Genomic DNA, 12,968 nt, shown 5'->3' on the forward strand with positions numbered 1-12,968 from the left:
TAAATGTACTAAGTACGCAGTTAATTATAATAGTTCAAAGGAAGTCATGATGTTTTTCCATAAAATCAGCAACTTTATTTACCATTTATTTTATATTACACTCCAAACATTTTTAAATGCATACATTAAATATAAGATATATCGCTGGACACTTGTTGCTTTATATCAACATTATAAGTTGGGTTTCTTTCTTGCAAAATGTCCACCAACAATTGTCTAAATTACAATCAAGATAAAGTTTGTTGTGCTCAACACTACATTCTGGAAAATGTACAGAGAAGAGATAAAAAGGAAATAAATGCATCCTGCAACACATGCACTGCCATGCTACTGACTCCTGTCTCTCATTATGAGATCACAGTGTCGATGGCAGAGCCGGAACATCAAAGTGAGGAGAGACGTAAGCTAGCAGGTTTCTGACAAGTCTCAAATGTCATTGTTGCACAAAAAGTATTTCATGGTCAAGTTAAAAGTATACAATCCCAGCAACCCTCTACCGATATTGTGCCACAATTCAGTATTCATACATTCATACTAAGCCAGAGCTATAGCCAAGATTCAAACCAGTCATCTCTGAACTATTGAATGCAGCCATCTTTTTTAACTTGTGCTCGATGATCCATTCAGAAGCTCTCAATATCTTTTAAAAATACATTTACTCCTTATTTGCACCCCAAAGAATAAACAGATTAGAATTGGCCTGTACTCAAACTTTCAATAAATACTTCACATTCATATTTTCCTTTGACATTTAAAGAGATTTATTCAATGTTTTCCAGTACAATGGAATAATACCTAACATGGAAGGCTGTCCCCTATCAAAATATTTCTGAGGTGATGGAATATGAACTGAAAAAGCTACCACTAAGCTGTTCAATATTCTTCCACCTTACGTAGTTTTGGGCACTACATTGGCTAGTGGCTGCTATTTTGTCTGCTGCTCTCATCCAGCATTTTTTTTTAAGAAACCAGTCTTAGGTCAGTTTTGATAACATGCTGTAGCTTGTTTCTGACCCACAGAGTAAATAAATGCAAAGAAATGCCTCCTATTTTCAGTTTAAATGTACATCCCCTTAGATTCCACTAGTGTCTTCTGGTTTGTTTAACTTTAAAAAATCTATTGGTCTGACATTGTCAAAACCTTTGAGGATTTGAAATGCCTGAATCAAATCTCTGTTAATGATCATAATAAAAGCTTTCTTCTCTTAAACTATCAATACAGGACATTCTCATAAAAATGAACACACTTTTGGCTCGGAAGGCATCTGCTTTGCCACAGCTGGTCAGTGTCATAAAATTGAGAATTCCTTTATTAATCCATTACAGCTGAAGAGAAATCAACTCTCAAACTATAGAAATGCTGAAAGGTGTGTTGCAACCAGCTTTACAAACCCTGAAGTACCTATGTATATACTGTAACATCCGCAATAAATGTTTAGGTAATGATTGTATAGAATAAAATCGGCTTAAAATTAAATTCATGCAAAAATAAAGTCAACCACAAATGAGCCCACTGTTAATGACACAGGCTCTTATTGCTCATTAATGATTATCTTCTGCAGTATTCTTCAGTCCTTACACAGTCTCAATGTTCTACACAGATCTCCGTTCTGCAATGTGCTTAGCTATCTTCACAGACCTCTTTTAAACCATTGGTAGAGATTCACATTTAATGTAAGGCTTCTTACTGACTATATTTCCTTTGATGAACGTGAAACATCTCGACATGAACTGCATGTTGCTGGTATTTTGCCCAGTCAATATTGTCAGCTAGCAAAATAACTAGATAGTGCAGGCAGCCATAGTGGTTATGATGATGGTGTCATTTGCAAATACTCTAAGTGGAAACAGCCACTTACTAGTATCCAGGCCTTATCTCCTCCGTCACAATAGTCCCATCCATGTTAAAGCCCTAATAATAACTAACCCTGCCATGTTGCAAGTCGTGGAGAAATGCTGCAGATTTCTATCATTTTCCAATATCAAAATACTGCCAATGATGAACTCTCAAATTGAAAATCAAAACTGCACATTGGAAAGCAAACATTCACAAGACAAATGTTCTGTAACTTGAAAACATGAACCTACTGTGCATGTAGCTCATATAGTACCAATCCACATGCATTCTTGAATTATGATATCCAAAAAACCAGGGACATTGGTGCCATCTTAAAAGGTGAGGTCGGCTGTACACAAAGAAAACCTTTCAAAACAGTTGCTTGTCTATTCATAAAAGGTGCCATTCACCAAAAATAGATGAATCATGAAAACACAAACCTAACTCCTTTTTAGTCCTGTCTTCTTCTGTTTGCCAGAAAATGTCAGGCAGTTCATCCCCATGCTCAGTTTTCAAAGTCTACTAAAATACAATATTTACCATTTGTGTCATATGTTAAGCCTCAGTCTGTTCCAGCATCATGTCAGTGTTGTGCATTTCCTCTCCAAAGTTAAAAGACACTCCATCTTTTTCTCAATCTTCTTTCTCATGTTTACAGCTTCTTTCCAGAGCGGACTTCCCTCTTATGTCTACCAGCCTCCAGTCAGAAATGTTTGGACTTCTCTATAATTTTAACTGTTTTATACTCTTTGCCCAAACTTGTTCCCACATTAGGTATAATAATGGGCTTGTAGTTTCCCCCCACCATTTCTGTGTATTCACGGCAGCAAGCTATGTGTTTGGTCAATTTACTCTCAAGTGAGAGCTGTTGGTAGTTTCATTTGAAACATATTATGCATATTATTAAAATATTTCACTGAGTACATCATCTACTTGCAGTAAAATGTCAAAATAAAACTGTCCTATGGGTTTTGAAATTGATTATTTAAAGATTACTTGTATAACATCTCCTGGATTGTGGTTTGCCACTAACTAACACTTTTGACTCTACTATGCTAATATTAATATAGCAATATAAGTCTTTTCTATAATAAAACAAAAGTCAATGCATGTACTGTGGCGTAAACATCAACAATACAAATTTTAGCCAATTTCTCATAGGCAACATTTTCATGCATGTTATTAAAATCTGGAAACAGAGAAAAGGTGGGATGTTTGTGTGGATGACTGAATGATATTGACTCATGCAGATACTGTTTTAACATTAAAACTGGCAAGACTTCAGAGCATTACTCATTTTATTTTGTAATGCCCAAAAAAAGAAACACTTTAAACATTAATGCAGTATTAAAAGCTTTTCAGTGTATTACACATCTCCTTACCAAAAAATGAAATAAAACTCCTGATATTTGATACTAAAGATCCATTCCTGATTCAGGAACATTTTAGTCATAGAAGGCCAGATTGCTCAGTCCTGCTTGGTGGCATTTAGAACATACACGCACATTCATATATACATAAAAAGCGAGTTTGTATCTCAGTCCCCAGTGATGTGCTCCATTTCAACGTCCACAATGTATTACATGGTCATGTGTTTTTCCGGTGCTTGCTTGTGCGCTAGATAGAGAAACAAGATACTGGAGAGAGCACTGACCAGGAAAATCACATCAAACCAACGATGATAAAAATTGAACTGCAGCTCTCCCAGCACCTCCGTCACAATAGTCCGGTACTCCAAGGGCATGCTCATGCGCATCAGCAGAACAGACGAGACAAAATACATCCCCTTCAAATGAAATACAAGCAGGTCAAGTCAACCACTAGCATCGGACATTAATTTTGTCTGCACACCCTTTCAACTACCATTTAATAAATACAATTAGAAAATCTGTTGTCCATAAACAAAATTATATATTCTAAGAGAAACTAGTTCAACATTCTAAAACATAAAACTATATTTTTATGCCTCAATTACAATTAGATTTAATTTATGTTTATTCCCAGTAAAAGTCTAAATTATTAATAAGGTCAAATTAACTTTTAATAAAAACAAAATAATATTAAAAAGGCTACCTTACCATGATTTGCGCAAGGACCAGTACTATGACATTCGAGGATTTACTGCTTGAAATGGCATAGAAGAACTGAGGAGTAAGCACAAAGAAAACAGAGAATGCATACACAAGACTGGAAAAACGACATTATATATTTTTTCCATATAAAATCATGACCAAATATACTTATTCATAATATTATAATATTTGTACAGTTCTTTGTCCAGGACAGTCATAACCTAAACATAAGACCTTAACACAATCGTTCACCTTCAAAATCACTGGAGAGGTTGAGGGAACCTCACCAACTAGTTGCAATGAAATTCAAATGACATTAAAATTTAATTATAGTTAAAAGTAGAAACTGCAACTTTTTCTCTAGTACAAGTAAATAATAATGAAGTGTATTCCAGGAATACATGCAAGACAAAGCAAATAATTTACACAAATAAGTTATTTACTTATTAAAAATTATTTGAACAATATATATGTATTTAGACACCTATAGCATTGTTGACATTAGTACTGGTGACACTAACCAAATTCTAATTAAACTAAATTACTGAATAACGACCAGGAATGATGGTTGCCAAAACTTGTGAGTGAGTGTAAAAGGATACTGCATAGCAATTATTCCTCTGTTTATGCGGCAAAAAAAAACACAGCTATCCTTTGATAGGAGGCATAAAATAAAAGGTGATCCTCTGCATTGTACTACAACACATTTTTATCTGATTCAATTACCTCATACAGACTTTTCTTTTAAACACTGATCACATACCTTAGTAAGTGTTATTAATAAGCCTCTGATGGAGGTCACAATGATGATACCAACGAGAATGAAGGATATGTGCTGAGACCAAAATTTTACCTGCAGGAAAAAGCAAAACTTTAACCGGTAGAAAGAACTGGCAAAAAACAAAATAGGTAGCTGTCATTCCAATGAATATTAAATAGCCCCTGCATTTCCATTATAGGTTCTGTTCAATGTCTTGAGAATGATCAAACATTTTCTTAAAAGATGTCACTGATGGCAGTGATCAAGATGTACTGTAAAGTTCACAGTCTATTCCCACCCACAGATCATTTGCTTCTGCTTACATCAAACTGAATGCCTAGGTAATTGACTGTGATCTCAATTCCTCTTGTCACTGGGTCCGTCTTTCCAACACGGTCAAAAACAATGTTGATGGTAGCCTGAAAACAAATCAATACAATTGTAGTCACAAAATCATGTATAAGATAACATCATGCCCAGTAAAATCAAGATCCTTTCCTAATTTGAGCCTTTCTTTTATCTCCTTGGCAGAAACATTCAAAGTATGAAAATATGAAATTCAAAACATATCTATCAAACAATTAGAAGAAACAACAGAGGAATTAAGAGATCCTTACCATGAAGATTTTCCAAACACAGTAGATAGAGAAGAAGTAGCCTAAGAAGTTGAAGTATTTTCCCTGAAATGTTTTAGAGTATTCTATCCTTTCCTAGGGGCAAAACACAAAAATATTTACCTTGAACAGGTTTTAATAAATCAACATTAGTGAACATTTTAAGATATGTTTGTAATAAGTCAAAGTAATATAAAGGCACACTTCTAAATAACCAATATGCTGCACATGTTGCTTTCCAAGAATAAACACCAGACAAAACGTGATCAATCTTTAGGTGCCAATCGTTAGCTTGTAAACAACCTTTCTTCACATGCACCTAAATAAAAGCTTGTCAATACTGGCAAAACTGTTTCCTATTTTATATTATAGATCACAGTGTCACTATAAGTTCCCTAATTAAATAAATTCAAAGCCACACTTCATGTCTTGCTGTGACTAACTTTCTTCAAAGGGACAAAGTTATAAAGTGGGCAGGACTTTCTAACCGCGTCACTTATATTTCAAAATCTAGTGGTTATAGCTTGCCATTTCAATGGTTATTTCAAAGATTGCTACATTTTGGTAGGTACATACTTATTCCACTTCTGAATTGACTAGAAAAAATGTAATTTTTAAATTCCTTTGTCCCAGTCCCTTTGTTGTTAATATCCACAGTGTATTAATGTGAGGGATGAGTAGATCGTTTTATAATGGGTGAGAACTACCTTGGTGGCCTGCAATTCAACTGTTTCCAAAAAAAGCTGTCGACTGAGCTCCTCCAGTGCATCCACCTCCTGCTGAATCAGTGACAGGTCTGAGGCACAGTAAAGGATTTGAATCATAACATAAAGGCAAAGCACACTTGTAGCCTTGAACAACTGTTTGACAGAGCAGATTCCTTGGTTTTCTGTCAAACTGAGAATGACACTGCTTCATCTATTCAGCAAAAGATGCATTTTAACCCACATGCTCAAAATTCCTTAAAAGCAGAGAAATGTTCCAAGAGTTTATTCCTATTCAAAAATCATTTGCAAAAGCATCAAGTCAGATTTTTTAATTTAATATATATTTTTTAAGGATTACAACCATTAAAGGATTGTAGAATTCAATTGCTTAGCACTAAAATACAGTAAAAGTAGAAAATATTTTAAATATAAATGTATATTTAGGCAATCAAACAGATCTATTTCAATACATATGCACTGAATGTAGTTCTGACGTATCACGTGACTGCAGTTTCAACTGAAACTAAACTTCCAGTTTCATACGACTGCACCTAAAATCTTTGTGATTAGAATCCTGATAACGACAATTATCCCAAATATTTTCAAGTCTTCTAATCCTTTCATACCTGTTAACTTAAAGATACTGCACACAATTCACAACTGACATTGTAATCAATTCAAACAAAATTCCAAGTCCTTTTGACTTACTTATTGCCTTTCAAACATCAAACTCATTACTATGAAAATCAATGTTGGTTTATTTTTAAACTTCTTATGAAGGTTTCTAATGAGCTCTGTTGGACAGATGGTATCCAAAACAAATGTATTATTACCTGTATTTATATACTGAATGTATTTATCTTTTTATAAAAGTGAATTTTGGAGGCCATGGGTCATAGTTTTACAAGAGTTACATCTGGACTAACTGTCAAGATAAATTGTTACAAGGACCCGAATTCTTGGTGCACTCATATCTCAGACAGCCAAGAGTTTCAGTATGTTTTTTTTTTCCCCAAGATAATCTGCTAAGGAAAAGACTGAGAATTGAGGAACTTTGATCTTGGTTAAAGAGGACTAAATATTATGCATCACACCAAACAACAGAAAAGATTCAGAAAGGATATTCTCAGTGCCTGGAGGTGTTGATGTGACACTTTTTATCATGCCCCAAAAGCCTGTCTGTTTGTTGTGGTCTTCTCCACGCTGGTACATCATCCTTCGTGTCATAGCAATCCTGTTTTACATAAGATTAAGAAAACAGTTCCTCTCAAATATACAGAGTATTCAGGACAAAGTACATTTATCGATAAGTTCCATTTCATATAATAAATATAAACCTTTAAAAGTACTTCCTGGATAATTTGAGAACATTGATCTTAATAGAAAACAACCTGTAAAATTCTAAATAAACTTTCTGAAAAGATTAAGGATTTAATATTTATTCTAAGTTCTTCTGTGACCTGCAAACCACAGAAGTGAAAATGTCATTTTACTGTCAGCCCCCACATAATAGCCACATCCTGTTTCCACAGGCTAGAGAGTGTCCATGCAAGAAACCAGATGATGTTTTACAGCCAAAAACTAGAAGCCTGACAGAAGACGGGTTTTTTTTGTTATGTCTTAAAATACTACACATTTCCTGCTTTTAACTAAGTATATCTCTATTCATGTACAATATTGAAAAGTGGAAAGCCAATAACATAAAAGCTTTCTATGTTACTAGACATCTTGTTCTGACTTTAACTTAACACCACGTCTTTTGGAAAATCATTACAAGCAATTCAACAGCCTAACTATAACGTATTATTGCAGCATAAACCCACCACGCTGTAGAAATTGAACTTTTAATGCCTTTAACTAGGTTACTCTAAACTCCCCTCTGGACCATACAGCTCCAGCTTGTCCTCTTTCTAAATATAAAGTGGGGAAAACAGTGACTGCTTGACTGCTACACTATCAAAAGGCTATTATTTTCCTTTCATTAATTACAAGTAGTTTTTTATTCACAGAGGACTGAACCTTCATTAAATTTTAAGAATTTAAATCATTAAACATTATTTCTGAGGAGAAGCTCCATAAATCTGACCCCTGTAAAAGCAGTAAAATCATTTAAGAAGTCATAAAACCTTAGTGCCAAGATTACATCAATGAAACCTCAAACAAAACAAGTTATTTTCCCACTCCTTGCCTTTTCTTTTTGCTGACAATCATGTCCATAGTCTGAAGAAGCCTCCTCTCCAATGCCAGTATGTCACTGTCTGTAACATTCCTGTAAAAGCAAAATTTAATTCTGCTTGATTTTATTAATGGTAAGGCAGCGTGAGAACACAATTACATGTCCAGAAATGTACAAATACATACTGAACTGCAGTGTGCCACTGAAGGAACTGAATGCACGGGCAATGAGGTATTCATGTGCAGCATGCTGAAGAAACAACATAGGCTTGCACAGTAAAATGATTAATCTCCTCAAGACTGAATCTGAAGAGAAACTTCAGGGAAAACTTCCTGTTGAAAACTAAAGCTATTGGCAACAACAGTGTCCACAAACAAAGACATTTCCAACCAAAAATGCTCCAAAAACAAAAACACACCTTCTGCAAAAAAGGCTCACCTTAAGAAGTATGACATGTAAGTATAAGGGCAGTTAACAGCACCAAAACCAGAAAGCAGCGCCATCAGTGTTACGCCAATGACACCAACACGGCTTATCAGTTGCTCTATGGACAGGATTCCTGAAACAGAAAATAAATGATCCACACATGTGTAGAGAAACTTCAGGGAAAACTTCCTGTATAAAACTGTGATTACACTGGGGTTCTCCTGTAATGAAGCCTGCAGAATCTCTTTATTCCTTGAGCATTCTTCTCTTTCACCAGGATTAAGTGAAAATTCTTCTGTGTTTCAATAGGTACATTTCTCAGTCAAATAATAAACCAAATCTTTTCAAACAAAAAGAATTATTTCTATGTACATGAACAGGCTAAAACAAATACTATATTTATGTGCAATGCATTTCAATCATACAACTACCTGTAAGTGGCAGAGAGGAAGCTCATTTGTGAACACGAAGTAATTGCTAGTTAAAATAACATAGCAAAACTTTTCATGTGCCTTTTTTCCACTTTTAAAAATACTTGATTTAAAAAACCAGGTGGCTGAGCAACTTCTTACTAGGTAGTAATACCGGGAGAGAGAAGCTAATTAATTTGTAATGCAAACTAGGAGTACCGCATTGATGACAATCAAGAATCAACACGTATTCAAAAGCCCTTTTAAAATCATCTTCTTATAAACTGCTACACTGGTTCAACTGAAACTTAGCAGATTTCATCAAAAAAATTGTTGTTTTAAACTTACGTGGAGAAAATAACCTTATGCCTGCAATAGGTCAAACAAGATAATTTTGAGAAATACTGTATGGCCCATTGCGTAAATTAGTCCTGTTTAAGAAATAATTAAATTTAACAGCAACAGTCTAGCAACAGGGTGAATGCATGTATTATGAGATTTTGGCATTTAAAATAGCTGCCTGCTATTTCTTTTTTGTTCTTGTTGATATTCAGCCTGTAACACTAACTCCAGCTGTTTAGAAAAACCTCTTTCAGTAACTTATTCCAAATGTGGTAAATATCATTCTAATAAGCACACCACTAACTGATGCACTGCTGTTCTTACAAAAATAAAGATAGCCACATGACAGACATTTCGTTCTCACAAATCAAACTGCTTCTGTTCTGGGAACTGCTTTACTGAATTCAGACTGGATCAGCATTGAAACCTGCTTCAATCACATTTATTATCTCAGATATTATTGTTATCTCAAATGTTATTGCAATACTTTGTGTGTCAACTCTAGGTGAGCTCAGCTTGTAAAAATGAAGCCTCTTGCTATTTTTTTTAAATTCTGTGATCTAAATCTTTAAACAAATAGCATATATACCTTACTTTTTTAATTTTGTGTTATATCCTACTAAGCATGGAAGTGGGCAAATGTGTATAAAAAGTAATTAGGATATAGGAATATTTAAATAAGAATGAGTGTATGCCATTTAGACCTTAAAGATTAATGTTTTGCAGCACTATAAAAAAGGCCTGTCTGTAGACACCTGTATTGTTAATTTAGCAAGGCTGAAGAATACCCACATTCTGTACATTAACCTTCTGTTGCCCCCTGCTGCAAGGTGCTGGTACTGCAGTCACCAATACATGGCATACAATACATGCATTGAATTTTATTCAGTGTCCAAAACAAACCCTGGATGGCCTTAATACATTTTCACATATAAAATGATCAAAGAATGATACAACGCAACTACTATTTCTGCTATAAAACTGTGTACTATATTTTCAAACCATCTAGAGTGAAAAATGATATCATCAAGTTTAGGATTTCAAGGAAGACGTGATCATTTCATGTTCGCATGCTCCCAGGTACCCTAACAAGTATGGGCTTGGTCCCAGGCAGACAGTAAACATTAGATATTTTTTATGGCCAGCCCTTACTGTATGTCAATAGTGCAGAAAGAAAACATGCTCGAACATGAAAAATGTCAACTGTAAAACTGAATGGCTTTGGAAAATAAGTAATAAATCTATAAGCAAAACAAAATGAAAGTCCTTTCTTTAAGACTAATAAATTCATAAAAATATCTTTACACGTGTATGTGTCTCACAGTTTGTCAAACTTACCATGCTTTGGACTAAGAATGGGAAAGGGGTCTCCAAGCTTCCAGAAGAAATACATGAAGGTAAACCACACTACACAGGCAAAGAGCAGCTTCTGCCGCTGCACTAAATTAAAAAAAAAGGAAATTTGATGTAAATTTTTTATAGTGAGGCAAAAACAAAACAGTGCTGCCAAAAAACAAGAATGGTGCTTTGTGTTCCAGGTTTACAAGAGCTTACAGAAGTTACTGCCAAAGACAGCATCATGAACAGAAAGTAACATAAAATAAATAAGGTGTAATATACAGTATACACGTACAGAACAGAGCATAATACGTTTTATAAAGAAAATGTATAAAAATGCTCTGCCTGTTAGGGCCAATTTAACAGTCAAGCAATTTTCAAGTATTTGAACTTACAAGTTGTATAGGTTGGTAGATGAGACACTACTTTAAAAAGCAAAAAACAAAATTAATCACCAACAAAAGTCCATCTGAAACTCACACAATCTAATGTTGCTAACCACGAAGTATCCAATGTAGAATGGTACCACGAATATTAGGACCAACAAAATAACATACAGATTCAACTTCCAGTGAAAATACCTAGAACTGAGAAAACAAAGTTAAATGGCAAAAGATTAAAGATGTTTCAAGCATTCTTGTCTTGCAAGAGGCATTTTAATACTTATTTTCATTAGATATGTTTGTCTTTTTTGTCAAACTGTTCAAGTATTGTACAGGGATTGTTAATATCAGCATTTTCATTGCTACAGATGTGTTACAGGAATACGGGATTCCCTATCGTTCCTTCCTGTGAAACCAAACCAGAACTGATAAAAGGCCAATTCGAAGATCCACAGTTTCCTTGTACTGTACCTTATCTCTTCGGGAGCGGAAAACAGCCTCATAAAAAGTAGTGACCAGGTACTTACGTGGTGCTTAACACACCTAGTATCTCAAAGATAATGAGTTCGAACATTGTGCAGGAGAATGCAAAGGTCACAGAGAAGACTACTTGAACAACATACTGACGAACCTGAGGAAAGAAAAAAATGGAAGATGATGCGCCGTTCTGGTGCTGCATATTTTAATTTTTGTTGAACAAACGATAATCGCACGATGAACGTCTATGTCCAGTTGCTCCTACGTTTACAATTTCATTTAAATTTAAAGTTTTCAGGGCATGTATGTCTATATTGTTGATTGTTGTTTTTATCGCATTTACCTCATAGTCCTTGAATAGCTGCCTCATAAAGAAAAGCCACCCGAACCCAAAAAACAGGACCTGTAAAGAAAAAAGGGGTATTGAAACGGACCACATAAATCCATGTACCAGCAAAACACAAACTCTACCGTCTAGTTAAGAAATGCGCGACGCCGTTTAAATTAACCGCTTTTAGGTTACATTCGTAATAGATGTTTAATAAAATAGTCTTATTAAAAGTACAATAAGTCTACACCTTTATTTTTATTTTAATAGTAAATGAACAATATTTATAAATCCATTTGCAAAAACAAAAACACGAGTTCCTTCACAACATCGCCAACCGACTTTAAGTTTCAAATGGATATGAGCACTAAAATTACATGCTTTAGAAATGTGTTTCTTAGTCTCTGTGTGATGCTCTTTAGCATACATAGTATGTACCCAAGTACCTGAGAAGTGAACATTATTATTGAATCAACTAGAAATGACATATTGATTATTAAAGTTCAAAATCCACAGCGACAGATAAAGGTATTAATTTAAGTGTTTAGAGCCGCATCACAACTTTGACTTTACTAGTTTAATACTAAAAGACACAATCATGAAAATCTTCTTCTCCCATTGCACATACAACACGGGGAAGTGCAAAGACTGTTCATGTATCATTTCACTGTGCCCGTCGCGGAATTGTGACGTAGCACACCGATTTAGAATGACGGGACAGCAGGTGGGTGCTTTAGTACGTGATTTGTTGGTGTTGCTTTAGTGTATGGCTCTTAATTTAACATTTCATTCTGAACCGTTTATAACATCATTCACTTTCTAGCCACAACAGTGTTTTTTTATACCCGTACTTGAATTTGTCGTGTAATCTTAAGTATTTTTCGATACGAACAATTCAAAGTATATTTAAGTGTTAAGTGTTTTGCAATATGCACCATGTTAGTTCTTGGAAATTATAAAGGAAAATAAACGAGACAAAACAAAAGTAATTCGATGTATGTGCCAGCTATCATTGCCTTTTATGTTTCATGCATACGTTTAAATAAGCTTAGTAAACACGTTCGTAAGGACTTCAGACAAGTTGCCTTGTGTAAGAAC

At 34.7% G+C, this 12,968-nt stretch overlaps 1 protein-coding gene across 2 annotated transcripts; it reads right to left on the reverse strand.

The window, feature by feature from the left end:
* Positions 1–52: 52 nt before the first annotated feature.
* Positions 53–12,513, reverse strand: gphra (golgi pH regulator A). Of its 2 annotated transcripts, XM_088914025.1 has the most exons (14): positions 12,317–12,513; positions 11,886–11,945; positions 11,593–11,696; positions 11,163–11,269; positions 10,683–10,784; positions 8,605–8,725; positions 8,179–8,259; positions 7,114–7,224; positions 5,991–6,078; positions 5,287–5,379; positions 4,993–5,088; positions 4,673–4,762; positions 3,916–3,981; positions 53–3,623 (listed from the first exon to the last, which is right to left on the reverse strand). In XM_088914025.1, the coding sequence occupies exons 1-14, from the start codon at positions 12,356–12,358 to the stop codon at positions 3,417–3,419; spliced, it is 1,368 nt and encodes a 455-aa protein (XP_088770151.1). In that variant the 5' UTR covers positions 12,359–12,513; the 3' UTR covers positions 53–3,416. The 2 variants fall into 2 exon arrangements, with proteins under 2 accessions (XP_088770151.1, XP_088770152.1); XM_088914026.1 differs by lacking the exons at positions 11,593–11,696; positions 12,317–12,513 and having other exon boundaries at positions 11,886–12,304.
* Positions 12,514–12,968: the final 455 nt, after the last annotated feature.

This window comes from Atractosteus spatula, chromosome 4 (genome assembly GCF_055471065.1).
Source record: "Atractosteus spatula isolate fAtrSpa1 chromosome 4, fAtrSpa1.hap1, whole genome shotgun sequence".
NCBI lineage: Eukaryota > Metazoa > Chordata > Actinopteri > Semionotiformes > Lepisosteidae > Atractosteus > Atractosteus spatula.

Coding starts and splice junctions, on each gene's coding strand:
- gphra (XM_088914025.1), bottom strand. CDS start 12,358: ATGTCATTTCTAGTTGATTCAATAATAATGTTCACTTCTCAG. Junction 8,260..8,604: donor TACATGTCATACTTCTTAAG/GTGAGCCTTTTT, acceptor TTGCTTTTACAG/GAATGTTACAGACAGTGACA. Junction 7,225..8,178: donor ATTGTCAGCAAAAAGAAAAG/GCAAGGAGTGGG, acceptor TATGTAAAACAG/GATTGCTATGACACGAAGGA.